The sequence below is a fragment of the Bos grunniens genome, chromosome 21, assembly GCF_055505025.1.
Source record: "Bos grunniens cultivar Pamir isolate PY7600 chromosome 21, Bosgru_T2T1.0, whole genome shotgun sequence".
Classification (NCBI taxonomy): domain Eukaryota; kingdom Metazoa; phylum Chordata; class Mammalia; order Artiodactyla; family Bovidae; genus Bos; species Bos grunniens.
The window spans coordinates 56,342,569-56,360,740 of record NC_141185.1 but is presented as its reverse complement, the minus strand read 5'-3'; the positions used below and the strand labels follow the sequence as shown (position 1 = coordinate 56,360,740).

The 18,172-nt window shown below is 43.8% G+C and overlaps 1 protein-coding gene across 31 annotated transcripts in view; it reads right to left on the bottom strand.

Moving 5' to 3' along the window:
- The window catches only part of CHD2 (chromodomain helicase DNA binding protein 2), a 112,101-nt gene that overhangs the window by 5,867 nt on the left and 88,062 nt on the right, over positions 1-18,172 (bottom strand). For all 31 annotated transcript variants that reach the window (XM_086364778.1, XM_086364784.1, XM_086364791.1 and 28 more), the window contains 4 exons: positions 14,042-14,220; positions 11,970-12,069; positions 9,226-9,439; positions 3,939-4,185 (listed from right to left, as the gene is read on the bottom strand). In XM_086364778.1, the coding sequence (XP_086220904.1) occupies positions 3,939-4,185; positions 9,226-9,439; positions 11,970-12,069; positions 14,042-14,220 (740 nt within the window). The remainder of the gene's footprint in view (positions 1-3,938; positions 4,186-9,225; positions 9,440-11,969; positions 12,070-14,041; positions 14,221-18,172) is intronic.

The following is an 18,172-nucleotide window of genomic DNA, read 5'->3' as shown; positions in this document are numbered from 1 at the left end:
ATGATTCCATTTATGCAAACTGTCCAGACTAAGCAAGTCCACAGAAACAGAATGCAGAAGACGGGTGGCTGCCAGAAGCTAGGCAGAGAGAAGATGGGGAGTGACTACTTAGTGGCCAGAATTTTCTTTAAGGGGATGAAAGTGTTTTGGAACTTGACAGAGGTGGTGGTTGCACAACACACTGAATATACTAAATAAATGTCCCTGAATTGTTCACTTTAAAGTAATTTATGTTATGTGAGTTTCACCTGAATGAAAAAAGGAGGAGGGGAGAGGATGGGAGGGAGGGAAAGAGAGACAGACTGCCCAGGTTCCAGCCAAGATACCTACTGCTCAAACAGTCAGAAAGGGACAAAATGTGTGGACAATGGTTATCAAGACACCAGATGTCAGGAAAGAAAGAACAACACTCCCTGTGGGATGAGAAACGAATGACGTAAGTTTTATAAGCACCCAGCTCAGCAGAAGCCCAGGCTTCCTGAGATGGGGCGGGGGCACCAGCACAGCTGGAGTTCAAGTGTAGAGTGCAAGAGAAGAAAGTTCTGCAGAGAAAGGAGCTCAAAGATCAGCAAAGGTGTTCCCTTGGGTATCTAGCTGGATAAGGCTCAGGCTGTATGTGTGCCAAAACTACCCAGGGGCCACGGGGGAAGACAGAAGGACAAGAGATGCTTGTGCCCTGTGCTCACGCAGGGCTGGAGCAGAGAGTGCCTGCTCTCTTCTCACCAACCAGACTGGAACCCTCTGCTCCAAGGGGCACTGGTCCAACGCCATGAGGGGCCTTGCCACAGCGGGGAAGCCCATGTGCCCTCGCCCCAGCACTGCTCCAGTGCTGCCTCGTAAGTCCCACCAGCAAGATCTTAAACAAACTGTTCCCAAGTAACTAAACTGCTTCTGGACAAAACTCCAGAACATTTATAGGAAGACAAAAATATCCAGCACTTAACTAGGTATCTAATAAAAAATTATCAGGCATAGAGAAATAAAAGCAAAAATAAGCAAATGGGACCTCATCAAACTTAAAAGTTCTTGGACAGCAAAGAAAACCATTAACAAAACAAAAATCAACCTATGGAATGGGAGAAAATATCAGCAGACAATGCCACCAAGGATTTAATCTCCAAAATATACCAACGGCTCACACAACGCAATAACAAATAAACAAACTCTGTTGAAAGATGGGCAGAGGGACTCCCTTGGGGGTCCAATAATTAAGACTTCATGTTCCAATGCAGGTGGTGCAGATCTGATCCTTGGTCAGGGAGCGAAGATGCCATGTGCTGCACGGCCAGAAAACCAGGACACAACAAACTCAATACAGACTTTAAAACAATGGTCCGTATTTAAAAACAAAAAACAAAAAACACCTTAAAAATGGGTAGACCTAAACAGATACTTCTTCAAAGAAGACACACGGATGAAAAGATACTTAACAGTGCTAATTATTAGGGAAAGACAAATCAGAACTGCAATGTACCACCTTACACTGGTCAGAATGGCTGCCATTAGAAAGTCTACAAATAACAAATTGTCGGAGAGGGTGTGGAGAAAGGGAACCCTTTTTTACATTATTAGTGGGAATATAAATAGATATAGCCACTATGGAAAAAAATATGGAGGTTCCTCAAAAAGCTAATATAGAGTTGCCATATGATCCAGCAATCCCACTCCTGGGCATGTATCTGAACAAAACTCTAATTTGAAAAGATACAGACATCCCTATGTTTACAGCAGCACTGTTTAGAATAGTCAAACATGGAAACAAATGTTCATGGACAGATAAATAAAAAAGGTGTGGTGCACATATACAATGGAATATTACTTTCAACTATAAAAAAATAAATGTCATTGGCTGCAATATGGATAAACCTAGATAATATACTAAGTGAAGTTAAATCAGAAAGAGAAAGATATCATTTGATATACTTTGTTTACATGTGGAATTTTAAAAAATGATGCAAAGAAACTTATTTACAAAACAGAGACTCAGATATAGAAACACTTCCAGTCACCAAAGGGGAAAGGGTGTCAGGAGGGATGAATCGGGAGTGTGGGATTAGTAGACACAAACTGCTATCACACAAGAGAGAAGCAACAAGGCCCTACGGGATAGCTCAAGGAACTATATGCAAAATTCCATAAGAAACCAAAATGGAAAAGGACAGAACCAGGAAAGTAAGACCTACAGTGAGGCAATAATAAATCAATCAATTGAAACTGACCCAAATGATAAAAATTAGCAGACAAGGATAGAAAACCATTTTTAAATTGTATACCAGATTTCAAAACGTCAAAGACAGACATGATTAAAAAAGGAACGGAAACTATCCAAATGAAACAGAGAAAACATCATTTAAAAAAAACACAGCACCAGTGAACTGTGAGACAAATGTCTAACTGGAATCTTCACAAGAGTGAGGGAACAGAATAAAGTAGTCAAAGAAATAATCATAAAAAAATGAAAAAATGATAAATGTACAGCTCTAAGAATTCCCAAGCATAAGAAAAACAGGAAAAATACACCATGGCACATTATAATCAAATTGCTAAAAACCAGTGGTGAAGAAAAAGACACATTATGCAAAGAATAAAGATGACAGATTTTTTATCAGAAATGATACAAGTAGAAAGTAGATGAACATCATTAAAGTACTGAAATAAAGTGTCAATCTATAAATTTATACCTGTCAATCTATGAATTTATACCCAGCAGAAAATATTTCTGTTAAGTGAAGACAAAATAAAGACTTTTTCAGACATACAAACGCTGAAAGAATTTATCACCAGCAGACCCACACTAAAACCAAAGTCCTTCAGGCAGAAGAAAAATTATGCGATATGGAAATACAGAGCCACGCAGGACAACGCAGGGCAAATGCCCACTGGAGCCAGACAAGAGGACAGGGACACGTGAGGGCGAGGGGCACAGACCGCCTAACAGAGGCACAGACGCGTGGGGCCGAGGGGCACAGACAGCCTAACAGAGGCAGCTGCTGCTCAGCCACAGCTACTACCCTAAAGCAGCCCGGTGTCACCAGCTCTTCCCAAAAGAAGGCGGGATGTGGAGATGTTCATATGAACATTTCCTATGTTAGATTCTAGGTGCAGCCAGAGCCTGTCTTTAGCCTAGGGGAAACTGAAGCTCCTAGGAAGTTAAAATATAGCTAAGTCCTGAAATTAAAGAGAGATAAAACCTCTTTAGCCCTTCCTAACTCTCACAACTACTCTTACAGAAGCTGGCCCATTGGAACATGATATAATGGCTGCAGAGAAGGGATGACTTGGACAGGCTCTGACCCTTGAAACTGCAGCTCCTGGCGTACCACCGGCTGGGTCCCGCCTGGTGTGGCCAAGAGCCTAGTACAGTCACCATTCTGACTGCTGATTCTAGCATTTTATGGCTACCCATTCTCTAGACTTTCTCAGAGGAAGAAAGCAAACTCTCCCTACGCAAGTGTGATGATGAAACCACAGGTGGCTCCCTGGCCCCAAGAATGACACGTAAAACCTGTAACGTAACGTGGCATTCAAGGCCCCTCCACCACCCAACCTGTCATCTTCGGGGTGGGCAGCTCATCTTAGGGGCCCATCCTTGCCCTGGTCCTGTGACGTCTATTCTATCTCTCTCTACTTAACTGACTCTTTACGACCCAAATCAAACCTCCCTTCTTCCTCAGCCCTCAGGAAAAACTCAAAAATCCCTTCTTTCATCCACCCATCCCTCGGCACTCACAGCCTCAGCTGCATCGTTATTTCTCCCCAGTACTCTGAAGACGCCGTGATGGCAGAACACTGGACCAGACTTGGGACCGTGCCCGGCGCACAGTGAGAATGAGCATCTGATGGAGAAGAACATTAAGTGTGCACTGCTTGTCCCTCCCTTCTAAACCTAACGCCCCAGGCAGAGGTCAGTGCCAAGAGTCTGAGGGCCCTCCACACACCGGTCATAGTAGTCCCTGTGCCCTCGGTGGTCTCGGTCGCTGCTGTACTGGTCGTAAGGTCTCTTTCTTGATAGGTTGTTGGGGCGGTAGCTCCCTGAGCGGTGGGCGTCCACGTGCCGCCGGTCCCCATAATGGTGGTCCTTGTACCAGTGCTGCTCATACTGATGGTGCCTGTCACTCCCCCAGGGCAGATTGCTATTGCCACCACCATAGTTGAACTTTCTTTCCCTCTGCCAGTCGCCTCGATCTGCAAGAAAATAATAATCTCATGACTGCAAGGAATGGCTGCATTTCACTTTCACTAAAGTTTAAACTGCAAAGGGCTGACACGTGCCGCAGACAGTCCATTTCCTCCTTGGCCTCTGTGCTGCTGGTTATCAAACAAGTAACGAGTCCTAACATTCTTTCCCAGAATGTTTAAGGCAAAAGAAAATTTAACACCTTTCTCCTTCTGCAATCTTAAAAACTACTGCTTTTTGTTTTTCCTTTCTTTTTTTTTCTTTTACTGCTTTTCATTTTCTATCTGCTTACCTTCCAATCCAGGGCAGACTCTTAAAATGATATCTCACTAAAGCAAACAAAACCCAACACCAACAACAAAAACCCAACACCAAGCAATTATTTGGGAAAAGGCACTGCTGAGTTTCACAGCTATAGGTATATACCTGTTTATACCTTTAACGTTTATTTACCTGCTGGTACCGTCAGCTATGCCTGGCCCCCGAACACCTTGCCAGACCATACCCACTGAGGCTACTCTTCTTCCTCAGCCCACACCACTTCCTTGCATTCTTCCTGTAAAAAGCGATTCCTCTACTCTGGATTCTGTATGGGAGCTAAACTGCAGTTTGTTTTAGATTCTGTAAGCCTCCCTTTTTTCCTGAGGTGAAGAATCACACTTATGAATCATAAAATGCAGTGAAAACACTGAAGTCCAGGAAAGGAGGCTCAGCTGGGTTGAAATGTGGTCCCCCAACGTAGAGCCACGTGGGGCCTCTGTGACTGCAGTGAAAACAGGTCTCTGAGTTATAGGGACGGATCCTGACTTGAGATCATCTTGGATTTACATTGGGCCCTAAATCCAATTTGGGACAAAGAGACGCGTAGAGGAAGGCCACGGAGAGAGGAAGAGAGACCGGAGCCAGGCAGCCAGAAGCCAAAGTGCCACGGCCTGCTGGCCTGCACCACAGACCAGGAGAGTGTGTGGAGCAGGCTCTCCCGAAGGCCGCACACGGGAACCCACCCTGCTGACCCCCGGCTGATAGCAGAGCTCTGCCTCTGAAACCGCAGAACATACTTCTCTTCTTCTAAACCACCTGGTTTGCAGCACTGTGTCACAGCAATCTCGGGAAACTCACAGAGATTTTAACCAGCAGGAACTCTGTGGTCTCACGGGACACCCATCTTCCTGTTACAATTTGTTAAGGTCAAAGATGTGCCACCAACTAAACCTCTCTCTACTCACTCTGTTGCCCTTCTAGCGTTTTTCTACAAAGCCAAAGAATAATTCCATCAAGGAACCTGTTTGGCTTAGAAATTCAGACCATCAAAATAATACAAAGTCAACCAGTGGCTTAAATTCATTGCTGACCCAGGGTGGAGCAGGCCAGGGGACCAAGAATTAAAAACTTTTGATTATTTAACCAAAGAACCAACAAACAACAAAAAGACACACCTTCACAACATGAAAGGATCGTCTGAAGCCATCTTCAAATAAAAGATGAAACCTTCTATTTTGAAATAGAAGGTTTCAAAAGGGTGTCAAGGTATGTGGTGTAGTAGAGATGCTTAAAACTCAAGCCAAGTCATTTATTTCCAGAGAAAGTAAACAGTGCTTTTCTTCCTTCTTGAACCCTCCATGGGGTAGGGTCATAGGTTGGGAAGTACTGACTATTAAGCAGAGGGGTGACAAATCCAAAGTTTCAAAGACTACGAGTTAGTTTAATAAGAAGAGTTATTTCTAAGGATCAGAAGAGAAAATCAGTGACCTCACAGTCTAATCCCAAGAGGAAAAAAAACCCAGTAAAACTGCTAAGACTGCAGCTAAGGACATGGAAATACTTTCCAACCACATTACTGTACCGGCATTCCTCACCCCACCAACAAAATGGAGATCAATTAATTCAACTAAGATTTTTAGGATTAATAGATATGGAACTTCTTCTAGATAAGAGTAACTACTGCAGAATTACACCCTGCCAAAAACGATTAGAAAATGCCAGATAAACAGAAAATAATCTGCTTAAAGACATCAAAGAGCAGCCCAAGCAATAAAGACTAGAAGGGATAAGATTCCAAAGAGCAAAAAACCAAAGTCAACTTCTGCGGAAGTCACCGCAGTGCACTGGAGAGATCTGTGATTCTGAGCCTGAGCAAGAAGCTGAGTATCTGGGCTTCTCCCAGCAGAGAAGCACTGCTGGAGAAACAGAGCCACCAGCAGAGCCCTTGGTGGTCTTTCTAAGCTCAAGGGGCACTGGAGACTCGAGGGACTCCAAGCACACAGCCAGTTTTCCCTCACAACACTTGCTGAATCTGCAGGGAGCGGAAGGCTGAAAAGCTGAGCTGGAGGCCTTCTGACAAGCGGAACAGTTGAGGGAGGCCCAGTGCCAGGTAAACCAAGACCCGAGTGTAACAGCGGCCGGCGGGGAGGGGCAGCGAGTGCAGCAGGCCCCCTGCCGAGCACCCTGCAGGGCCACGCCCCAGGAATGGGGGACCAGAGGAGGACCAGACCACTCACTGGTGGCAGGGATCGCCTCCCACTCTGCATGACGGGGGAGGAAAGAGCAATCCTCTCTGGGGCAAAGTGACATCATCTGGAGCTTGTACAATTTTTAAAACACAGTGCCTGCCATTTAAACAAAAATAACTCGGCACACTAAAGGACAGGGCTGTATGACTGAAAACCAAGGGGTAAAAGAAAACACACAAAATGGCTCACAGTAATTCAGATATTAGAGTTAGCGGACAAGAATCTTTAAATATCTACAGTTAATGTGTTTCAAGTAAGAAGAAAAGATGGAGAACATCAATTTTTCTAAAGGCATGAGAACTTTACTGGAAGCTGAGAATGTACTTTAAAGAAAACAAGTCAAATGCACATCCTAACACTGAAGTTTAAAAAGAAACTACAATGAAATGAAAGTTTATGTTTGGCAAAACTAATACAGTTATGTAAAGTTTAAAAATAAAATAAAATTAAAAAACAAAAACAAAAACAAAACAAAACAAAAACCAAACCAAAAAAAAAAAAAAGGAAGAAAGTTTATGGAACATTTGACTCTCCGTAAAATTAATACCACGCTTCCATATATACCAGTGGTTCCCAATCTTCTTGGCACCAGGGAGTGGTTTTGTGGAAGACGATTTTTCCATAGACTGGGAAGAAGGTTTGGTTTGGGGATGATTCAAGTGCATCACACTTACTGTGCACTTAATTTCTATGACAACATCAGCTCTACCTCAGATCATCAGGCATAAGATCCTGTAGGTTGGGGGCCCGTGATATATACTATATTTTTTTAAGATTTTGTTCTATATGCTTTTTTATTATTTTTATCTTTAAAAGTAATTCATGCTCATTGTAACCAGTGAAGTAACAGATACGGAAAAATTAATTTTCTCCAATCCTCCCACATTTTACCAGCCTAGAAGAAAAAAAGACAAAGAAAAGGAAGTGTTAATTGCTCAATCGTGTCCGACTCTTTGGGACCCCATGGACTCTAGCCCACCAGGCTCCTCTGTCCATGGGATTCAGCAGGCAAGAATACTGGAGTGGATTGCCATTTCCTTCTCCAGGGGATCTTTCTGACCCAGGGATGGAACCTGGGTCTCCTGCATTGCAGGCACACTCTCCACTGTCTGGGCCACCAGGTCTAAGGTAACTGCTATTGTGTGTATGCTTTCACATCTCTCTCTATGCTTATACAAATACATTATTCAAATATTTATGATGGGAAACAGCTTGGTGGTTCCTCAAAAAGTTAAACACAGAATTATCACATAACCAACCAAGCAATTCCACGTTCCTAGCTATACACCTAAAAGACCTGAAAATAGGCACTCAAATAATTGCATGCGAATGTGCACAGCAGTACAATTCAGAACCACCAAAAGCAGAAACCCAAACGCCCACCAACTAGTGAAAGAACAAACTGTAGTCCAACCACGTAGTGGTGTATCATTCAGTCACAGAAGGAGTCAAGTACCGACACGTGCCACAGGGAAGACCCTGAAAACCAGAGCCCAGTGAAGGCCCAGCACATACTACATGAGTCTGTGTGACGCTATTAACGCAGAGTCCAGAATAAGTAAATCCACAGCTGGGGAGGGGCAAATGAAGCGTGTTTTCTCTCTGGGATGATCAAAACGCTTTGGCACTTGACAGAGGTGGTGGTTACACAGCTTTGTGAGTGTTCTAAATGTTGCTGAACTGTTCATTTTAAATGGCTACACTTCTTTACGGTATGTGACTTTCACGTTAGTAAAGTTAAACACACATGCCACAGAGATTCTGTGGTTCTTGCTGCTGCTTTTTTTCCTTCCAATTTTGACTTTTATCTATAAAGCAACTCATTTTTTTTAACAACTGCTAATAATACAGAGTATAAATGCCCTATTATTCATCTAACCATCTTTCTATTAGTGGGAAGTCAATTTATTTCCAGCTTTTTGCCATTACAAGGCTACAACAGCACCCTCATCATACGTGTCTGCATTTCTACAGGACAGACTCCCAGAAAATGGGCCTCTGGATTTAGATACTCCAGACTATTTTCTGGAGTAGCAAGTCACACTCAGGAATTTGTGTGAATTTCACCCTATAATTTTTGCTGATCTGAATGGGTTAAAAAAAACGGTTAACTTATTGTTACTTTAACGTACATTTCCCTAGTAGTAATACTGTTCATCTTGTCCTATGGGCCATTTGAATCTCCTCTTCCAAATGAATTGTCCATTCCTAACCTTTGCCCATTTTTGTATTTGGTCATCCGGCTGTTATCAATTCATAAGGGGTTTTTCAGTATTACCAGTTTACCATGTAACTCTCATATACAGTGTAAACGGTTTCCCTCAGTCTCTCGTTCGTCTTTTGTTTACTTGTGCGAGTTATGTTCTTCCTAAAGTTGAATTAAGCCTTTTGGATCTTTATTCGTGTATTATTTCACTGAGAAAAAAAAGAAGACAACAAAGTGAGAGAAAAGAATGAAGCACAAAGGCCGGGCCGCTGTCTCTGGAAAGGAAAACAATTTTTTTGTCACCTCTTCTTAAAGCTTCTCTGACGACTCACCTGCATTACTGAAGTGTCTCTTGTTGGGGTGACTGTAGTTGTCTCTTGGGTGTCCATGCATCTGCGGGCCATGAGAGGCAGGCAAGTGAGGCTTCTGTGGGTGAAGGTTGTGCGGGGTGTGGGGCTGAGACATCAGGGAGTCACGGCTGGAACCTGAGGCCTCTGGTCGAAATGGTTTCTTACCACCAATCACATCCTCTTTCTTCTTCTGCTCCTGGAGAGTCAAAGGAAACCAAAGACCCTCAGGATCCTAGGCGCAGTACCCAAGAACAGTATAAAGATCATCACCTTTGAACATTTCCCTCTTGATTTTTGACAAGTCCCTCTTGGCTTCCCTGCTGCTTAATACCTTCTTAAGAAAAAATGCTCATAAACTCCACTAAGTTCCAGGGCATGAAAACCCTACAGAGCTCCATCTGCTGCTGCACCTACTGGCCCCTCACTGTAAGGAAGCCAGTCTCCATGACCCGTAGCTGTCAGAGCCTGGGGTGAGGAACAGGTGCCAGGCTGTCAGCCCTCCTGCAGGCTGCTCTTGGACCACGTGAAACCAGAACCACCAACCCCCCGACTGGTCCAGTGGGAACTGGTTCCCATGCCAAAGTCATCACACTGAACATCTATCTAAGTAACATCATGTCTCTACCACAGAAATGACTATTCAAAATAAAAACATCAGAAAATATAGTAAGGAAACACTAAGAAATGTGAGGTGACGTGAAATCTCACCACCAAGGGAATTACTGTTAATAATCTGGGCCGGTATGTGTTTATATATATATATACACAGTAGTCCCCCCAGTCCCTGGGTGGTGCAGTCCAAGGCCCTCAGTGGGTGCCTGACACTCAGGACAGCACCAAATCCGTGTGCACATATGCCCGTGGCACTTCACGGCAGGCACAGTAAGAGGACATCCAAACGGCCGGCGTCACTCCGCTTGGGCTTTGTGGCTATCATCAAATACAATAAGGATTACGTGAACACAGCACTGCAGTACCGTAACAGTCGATGTGACGGCCGAGGGCCACCAATTAACTAGCACACAGGCAGTGAATCCAGTGTGGGCATGCTGCACAAAGGGATGGTCATGTCCCAGACAGGATGGAGCAGGACGGCTCAGGATTTCACCACGCTACTCAAACCCGTGCGTAAATTACAACTTCCAGATTGTTTATCTCTGGAATTTTCAATGTAATATTTTAAGACTATGACTCACTGCAGTTAACTAAAACTGTGGAAAGCAAGACTACATAGGAGGAACTCCTATCTTGTGTGTGTGTGCACATGTGTGTGTGTGTTTTAAACAAAAGTATTACTTAACATTCTTTTTTCAGTTAATGTACTGTGAAAATCTTATGTGAATACCTACTGAATATTACTATAATATTTATGGTTGAATAGTCCCTGATATGGATACATGAAGTCATTTCCACATAAACATATTTAAATAATTATCTCTTTTAACTAAATTCTTAGAAGAACTGCATGTTTTAGTCTTTCTGTAAACCCTACTGAATTATCCTCCAGAAAGGCTGTGAATGTATACAATAACCCCAACTAGTAGGCCCACTAGTGTCATTACCACCTTAATCTAACTTCTGATAACCTGACTGATGAAGCCCTTTACCCTTTACAGCATATGTCCAACTTACACTTATCCTAACTTCCCCTCTTCCCTCAAGTGCCTTGCCCAACTGTTTCACTCCTTACTGGGGCTTTTCCTAACTATTCTTTCAAAGACTTTTCACAACGCGTAAAGTTCACGCTAACATTCAGCAAAAGTGTTATTATAGTATTCCTGTATATTGCTGTTCTAACATATTTTTCCATGTGAAACTAAATTATAAACCACTTGACGATGCTGCCCCACAGCTCAAAGCAGTGCTGGCACAGGACACGTGCGTGCAACAGGAGACAGCTGCCCTGCGCCTGGCACGACTCCAGGTGCTGACGATCCGGGAGAGGATGAGCGCCCTTCAGCCCGCAGGCCTCCTCGGAGTGGACGGGGTGGTGAAGGAGGTGCTGGGTGTTCCTAGACTGGCTCTACGTGGCTAACTGGTGGGAGGGCCCACAGGGCAAGTCAGCAGATCTGCAAATGGACACACTTGAACAAGGAACGCTGCCCTGCAGCATCGGCCAAATGTCTTCGTGCCTATCTCCCGCTACCAAAGAAGGGGCAGCATCTCCTGGGCGCCCTTCTGTGTTTGCTCCTTTATGCAAGTGGTTGGTGCCCTGTGTGCAAAAGCTGGAAGGACACCAAGGGCACATGGCCCAGAGAGAAGAGAGAAGGCGGGCGCTGCCCATGACGTCCTCTTTCAAGAGCCACACTGATAAGCCACCGCTGAGACAGGTGCATATGGAGGGAAGGGCCTGGTGAGTAAACGCTTCCAGGACATAAGAACACAGAGGAACAGGCCCTCATCAGAATGCCAGCCCTGTCTGGCTCCTGTACACTGGCACTACCACCCATCAGGTCTCAGCCGATAGTCTGACTGCTTGTGGAGTATGTGGACAAAGTGCACGGCTAAGACGGCGGAAGAACCCAGCAGGCAAGAACCCACCCGCAGCCCCTCTCGGACCCAGGCCTCCATCTGTAAAGTAAGAGCAGGGAACCCCGGGCCCTTTCCAGACCACAACCTACAAGTTTACGATCACCTCCTGAGACAAAAACAGGAATGAGGGAATTTTTTTGGCAGAACTGGTTTTTATCTGTTTGTATGAATTAGGCTTAAATTTGTATTTTTACCTCTTCTTCTTGAGATCTTTTCTTATGAGCCATCTTGTATAACTTGTGCAATTTTCGAGCATCAAATTCTGTAAACTTGGAGACAAAAATCCATAGGTTCCTAAAAAAAAGAAAAAGAAATTTTTTCTGGTAAATTATAGAATTTTAAAAATAACTCTTCTCTTTATGGATGGCAAGTTAATTGATTTTGCTATACTTGGAATACTTTCCAAGTATAAAAAATAGAGAAATGATCTTTCAGGTCTTGGCATCAGTAACAAATACACCTTCGGAAGCTAACTAATGTCAACAGAATTTGACAATCTGGAGACAATTACATTATCAATATTACATTGATCTGGAGACAAGGGTTCCGTCTCACAGCTAAAACCCCTCTAACTTATTTCCTGACGCCTGTGACCTCAGACCTAAGATCTCGCCCCACCTCTGTTCTCCCTGGGCCCTCAGGCAGTCTGTCATCACCACCGCCTCCCAGGGACCCAGGTACAGGTGGGCATCTCTGCACTGCTGCCCCTCCCTTCCTCCCAGCTGTCACCACCACAGCCTGTCATTCCTGCCTTCGAAACTCCAAGCGACTGCCCCGCTCCGATTCCACTGTGCGTGGCACAACTGTCAACAGGGCAGTGGCTGGTAGAGCAGGTGTGCAGAACATGGAGGCACAGGTACCCTCATGTGCTAGAAGGAAAGGCGCGTGTCCTGGAGAGCAGCCACACCACGCCACACAGTGCCGCTCAGAGAACACTGTCCAGCTCCTGACCAGTAAACCTGCGGCCTCCTACAGAAAGCCATTTACCTTTCTCTCTCAAGTCCTCTGTAGCAGCACTTCAGTCATCCTAACAACCTGCTTTAAACCTTAAGAGCCACTTTCAACGTTTTGTTGAAGCCTGAGAACTCTCCCATCTAAGCAGGTCCACTCTGCTTTCCCACGCCGGCTCGGTCTACCTGCCTGCCCCTTGCAAGTCTTCCCTCCCTGACTGCTCCTCTGCACGGGTTTCTACCTTCTTGGAATTCCTACTAGACTTGATCTTCCAAGCATCACTGCATGAGGGACAGTTTCTCATAAGTTTCTCTTATGAACCACAGCAGGCCAGGACCACAGTACCCAGCACATCTAAACACAGACTGGCCACAGTGCACAGTATCCAGCCTAGCTTCATGGAACTATACGCTAGGATGGTGAGCTTTTGTTATCTTCCAATAGGGGTTAAGCTGGGTAAAAAGAGAGCCAGACGGCTAGATACAGGGATCCAGAAGTTGGGAACAGTCTAAGAGGAAAGTCAAGTCACATTTCAAAACTTAAATGTTCTTTTTTCATGGCTGTGAAGCATGCTATGAATAGCATCATGACAGAGGTTTTCTTAAATCTCCTTTTCACTCAAAAATCCGTCCACTGATGTTAGGCATATTACACAAAGATAATTAACTGTGAAGTATATGAGTTCAGTTAACTGTGGAGTATAGAGAGAGACTTAATGTTACAATTCTCTTTGAGAAATTACAGGCATGTTTTATAAACATCAGAAATGAATTATAAATGAACCTATGTAAGTCATGATGCCTTACAAACTGAAGTTCTGGATTAACTGCATTAATCCAAATTACTACTTGAGTTCTTCAACTATTAGAAGAAGACTCACAGCTCCAGTGGTTTGAGCTTTTGCCTCCTCTTATTAGCTGATATAGAACTAACCAATTAGTTATGTCATCTCTGACTATTAACCTGAGACGGGTAGAGCAGTGAAATTATACATGATTTCTATCCCTTCCAGGTTCAAAGCCTGAGTCTTTATCCTGAGGACAGGCCAGCAAATCCAGCACCACAGTATTTCTCTCATAAAATAATATCATCCTACCCAGTCAAGACTGGCCTCAGAGGAATAGGCTATTTCAGGAAAAGAAAACTGAAGCCTGCAGGTAAGCTGCCAGTCGTCGGCTTTTGCTGAGAAAAAATGTTTTCATTAGGTGGCTGTGTCATGTTGTATAAAACAAAAATAGAATCCCTAACACACACACACTCTGTCATCAAGTCAGGACAGACAATGCGACAGGCGTGCGGGGCCACGGCGGGTTACCTCCTCCACAGCTTGGTGTGCTCCTGGTCTGAGTAAGCTTTCAGGCACTCGGCTATCCGGTCCCCGATCTTCAGCAGGCAGCTCCGCGTGTGCTCCAGCTGCTCCTGGACGCTGAGCCCCTTGTCAGGCTTGTCCAGCTGCTTCAGCGCCTTCTTCACGGGCCGCATCCGCTCCTTACACTGCGACAGAGGAGAGACATAAGCCCTCTGCACCCCACGCTTCCTGTGCCCTGAACTCCCAGAGAACACACAGTCCCCCTCAGGCCACATGACCACTTGTAGAGAAGCAGGGAAAGAAAGGCAGGGCAACAAAGAAAAATGTTAGAGAGTTGGAAAAACGTCAGGCTCCAGTCTCGGCTCCAGTGCTCAGAGCAGCGGCGTTCACACTTTACTTGGCCTCCAGAACACCGCTGTTTCCCCATCTGCCAGAGGGGCATTCGTGATGCAACTACTTAGTTCTGAAGCGGAACTACAGACCTAACCTGAAAACCGGGCACCACAAACTACCTAAAACTGCAGGGTGAAATATTTACAAGTCCTTCAGGCTTATAAGAAACTGAGGGAAAGGCTTCCAGATAAAGACAGTGGACTGAACACAAGAAACTTGTTCTTGCTGTCTCCATCCACTAACACGACAGTAAAGGAATTGACTTTAGAAGAGATAAGCCCACAAAGACAAGGGAAATCCAAGAAACCAACAGCAGCAAACTATTACAGCAAGTGAAATCACTTAATAGATACTTACTAGAGAGCTGAGAGCCAGCCCGATTTATGCTGCAAACTTATTCCCCCAAAGGCTTGCTAAGTATCACTGGCAGTAGGGGTGAAGGCTGAAAATAAGGATTTTTTTTTTTAAGATTGCCTAAAAGGAATAGATACTCAGATTCATTACAGACACCCAGATCTCTAACTCTGCCCAACAACATATATGGAAGTTTATTCTCTGGAGAGGATAAGTCTTTTAACTGGGCTGCACAGGCATAGTTGAGGGGCAAGCCTGCTGCACTGAAAACAGCATTATATGGAATACATGTGTAATATATGCATATTAGATGAGCCACCAACCAGCTTGGTTTTTGGTTGTTTTTTTTTTGCCTCGCAGATTCCAGAATGAAGAAAGCCAGGTCTTAATCCTCCATCAGGAGAATTGGAGGATTCTTGTGCCTAAAACCTGACCACCTAAGAGCAAGAACCAAAAGATGCTGACCACCGGACTAAAGTTTTCTGAGGAAGCAGCCCAGCCAGATCACCCTACGAAGAACACTCTCAGAGTTGATCAAGTGCCACGCACATGCTCAGAGGTTCCAATCAGAAGCTCAGTCCTTACTCTTAAATATCAGAAGACAACCAGGGAGCACCATGCCATCTGGAAAAATCTACCACGAATGATGGAAACAAATCTAGGAGAAATACATTGGGGGAAAAGATCTTGGAAATAAAATGACAAAGAAGCGAAAGCCTCAAAAGAAATAATGGCATTTCTTCTCAGAAACAAAGCTGAGGAGATCTCCAAGAAACGTAGGATTGACAAAGAAGAAGTGGAAAACATTTTTAAGATAATATCAGGGACCACTCCCAGAGTCCAATGTCCGAAAACCAGGATAAAACTAAGAACTGAGAAGGAAATTACCACAGAGTAAGTCAGGAGTATTTCTCTGACCTGTAGGGCATGGCTGTCAGCCACTAAGTATCCAGTATAAGGAACCAGTAAGCCACATGTCCACATAACTACATAACAACAAAAATCCAACAAACTCCCATCACTTCGTGATAATCTCCATAGCCATATACCTAAAATCTGCTTTTCAGTATTATATTTAAAGTTTTAAAAAGGACACAAGATAAACTGGAAGATACCTGTAATGACTGTAACAGACAAAAGATTAGTATCATGAACAAGATTCCTATAGAAAAGGTAAGGACTACCTGTAATCACTTTTAAAAATCCAGACGCTTATCAGAATTATCTTGAAGTTTTTTGAGAAATACAAATGCTCAGTTTTGGGGGGGGAAAGGTATGGATATAAAAGTTATCTAGAATAGGCAAAAGATATGAACAGGCAATTCACTGGAAACACAAATACCTGATAAATATGAAAATAAATGTTCAACACCACCACTAGCTAATTTTTTCATACTTCTTAGATTGGCAAAAATTAAGAAGGCAGACGGAGAAGGCAATGGCACCCCAACTCCAGTACTCTTGCCTGGAAAATCCCATGGACGGAGGAGCCTGGTAGGCTGTAGTCCATCAGGTCACTAAGAGTCGGACACGACTGAGCGACTTCACTTTCACTTTTCACTTTCCTACATTGGAGAAGGAAATGGCAACCCACTCCAGTGTTCTTGCCTGGAGAATCCCAGGGAAGGGGGAGCCTAGTGGGCTGCCGTCTATGGGGTCGCACAGAGTCGGACACCACTGAAGTGACTTAGCAGCAGCAGTAAGAAGTCAGAAATTACCAAGTGTTTCCAAGACTGGGAAGCACCTAGAACTCACATTCATCACTAGAAAGAGAGCAAATCTTTACAATTGCCTTGAAGATGAATTCTGCAACATCTAATAAAGCAGAAGTGTGGACCCAAACAAACACCCGGCTTTTCTGCACAAGCTACACACTAGAGAAGCTATTACACACACGTTTGATGATATATTTACAATGTCACTGTAGCCTATTTGTAGTGGTGAACGTTTGGAAAACCCCAATGTCCATCAATAGGATAAAGAATGAATTGTGGAAATCATAAAACAGAATAACAGGAAACACTGAAATCAGAGACACAATTAACAACATGAATAAATCTCAAAACTGTGCATGCTGAAGCAGGCTACAAGATACACAGTGCGGCGTTTATCAGCAGGCTCCAGACCTGGGAAGCAGCAGTCATGCTGCTTATGGACAGTTGGGAGGATGCGCAGTGTAATGGGGAGAACCCAGACTCTTGGGTCAAATCGTGTGGGTCAGATCTTAGCTCTACATCTTAACTCTGTGAAAAAGGACAAGTTACTTAACTCTCCTCACATTATTTTTTAAGGGGTAAAACAGAGATAATACTTACCTCACAGGTTGTCATGGAGAAAATACACAAAAAGCACACTAACAATACCTGGCTGATTATGTGAACTATTACTGTCTTTAAAGAGATTAAGTAGTAAAACTCTGAAGTCACACATGAGAACCACGACACATGAGAACTACATCAAACTAGAATTGTGGTCACTGCTGGGGAGGAAACAAAGCAGAGCCAGGAGCTTCAACTTTAGAGTCTGAGCCTTAAAAAATTCAGACCTGACAAAACTTTGTGGTACCTCTATCAATGCCTATTATATTTCTGAAAATTGTCTGCATTTTTAAAAGATATCATAATATAAAAACAAGAGTAAATGAGCTGGAATATATAAATGCAATTTCCTTCCTTTTTTTTTAAATTCAGGTGCAGTTGATTGATGCTTCCTTCATGACTCAGTGGTAAAGAATCTGCCTTCCAGTGAAGGAAACGCAGGTTCGATCTCTGGGTCAGGAAGATCCCCTGGAGAAGCAAATGGCAACCGCTCTAATATTCTTGCCTGGGAAATCCCATGGACAGAGGAACCTGGAGGGCTACCGTCCACGGGGTGGCAAAGAGTCGGGGATGACTTCAGCGACTGAACAAGAGCAACAAACAGCTGATTTACAATGTTGGGTAAAAGCCACTTTTAAAATAGTATGGTACCACAGAAGCATTAGCTAATGATGTTCTCCTATAAATACTGGGTCAAGGAAGAACCAGAAACAGATCAGAGAGGCGGTTGTGTAATTAATTTATTCATTTACTCACTTACTGAGATACTTCTATCATCTACACCTACTTTAGAAGACATAGTACTTTCCCTCAGAGAGCTCACAGGAAGAAGAGTAAAGAGATTTAAGAAAAATGAGATAAGCGTGAAGAGAAAAAAAAAATACACATATGCATATAGGTTTTTGGGAACACAGACACACACAAAAAAGGGTAAAACGAGAGAAGACTCTTACAGGACGAGGTCAAAATTCTATCCACTGCTGCCGCAGAGGAGGAATATTCTGAGAGTTGGAAGACCACTTTTTCTTCAAAACTAAATGAACATACACTGGAATCAAGTGAACAGTGATAT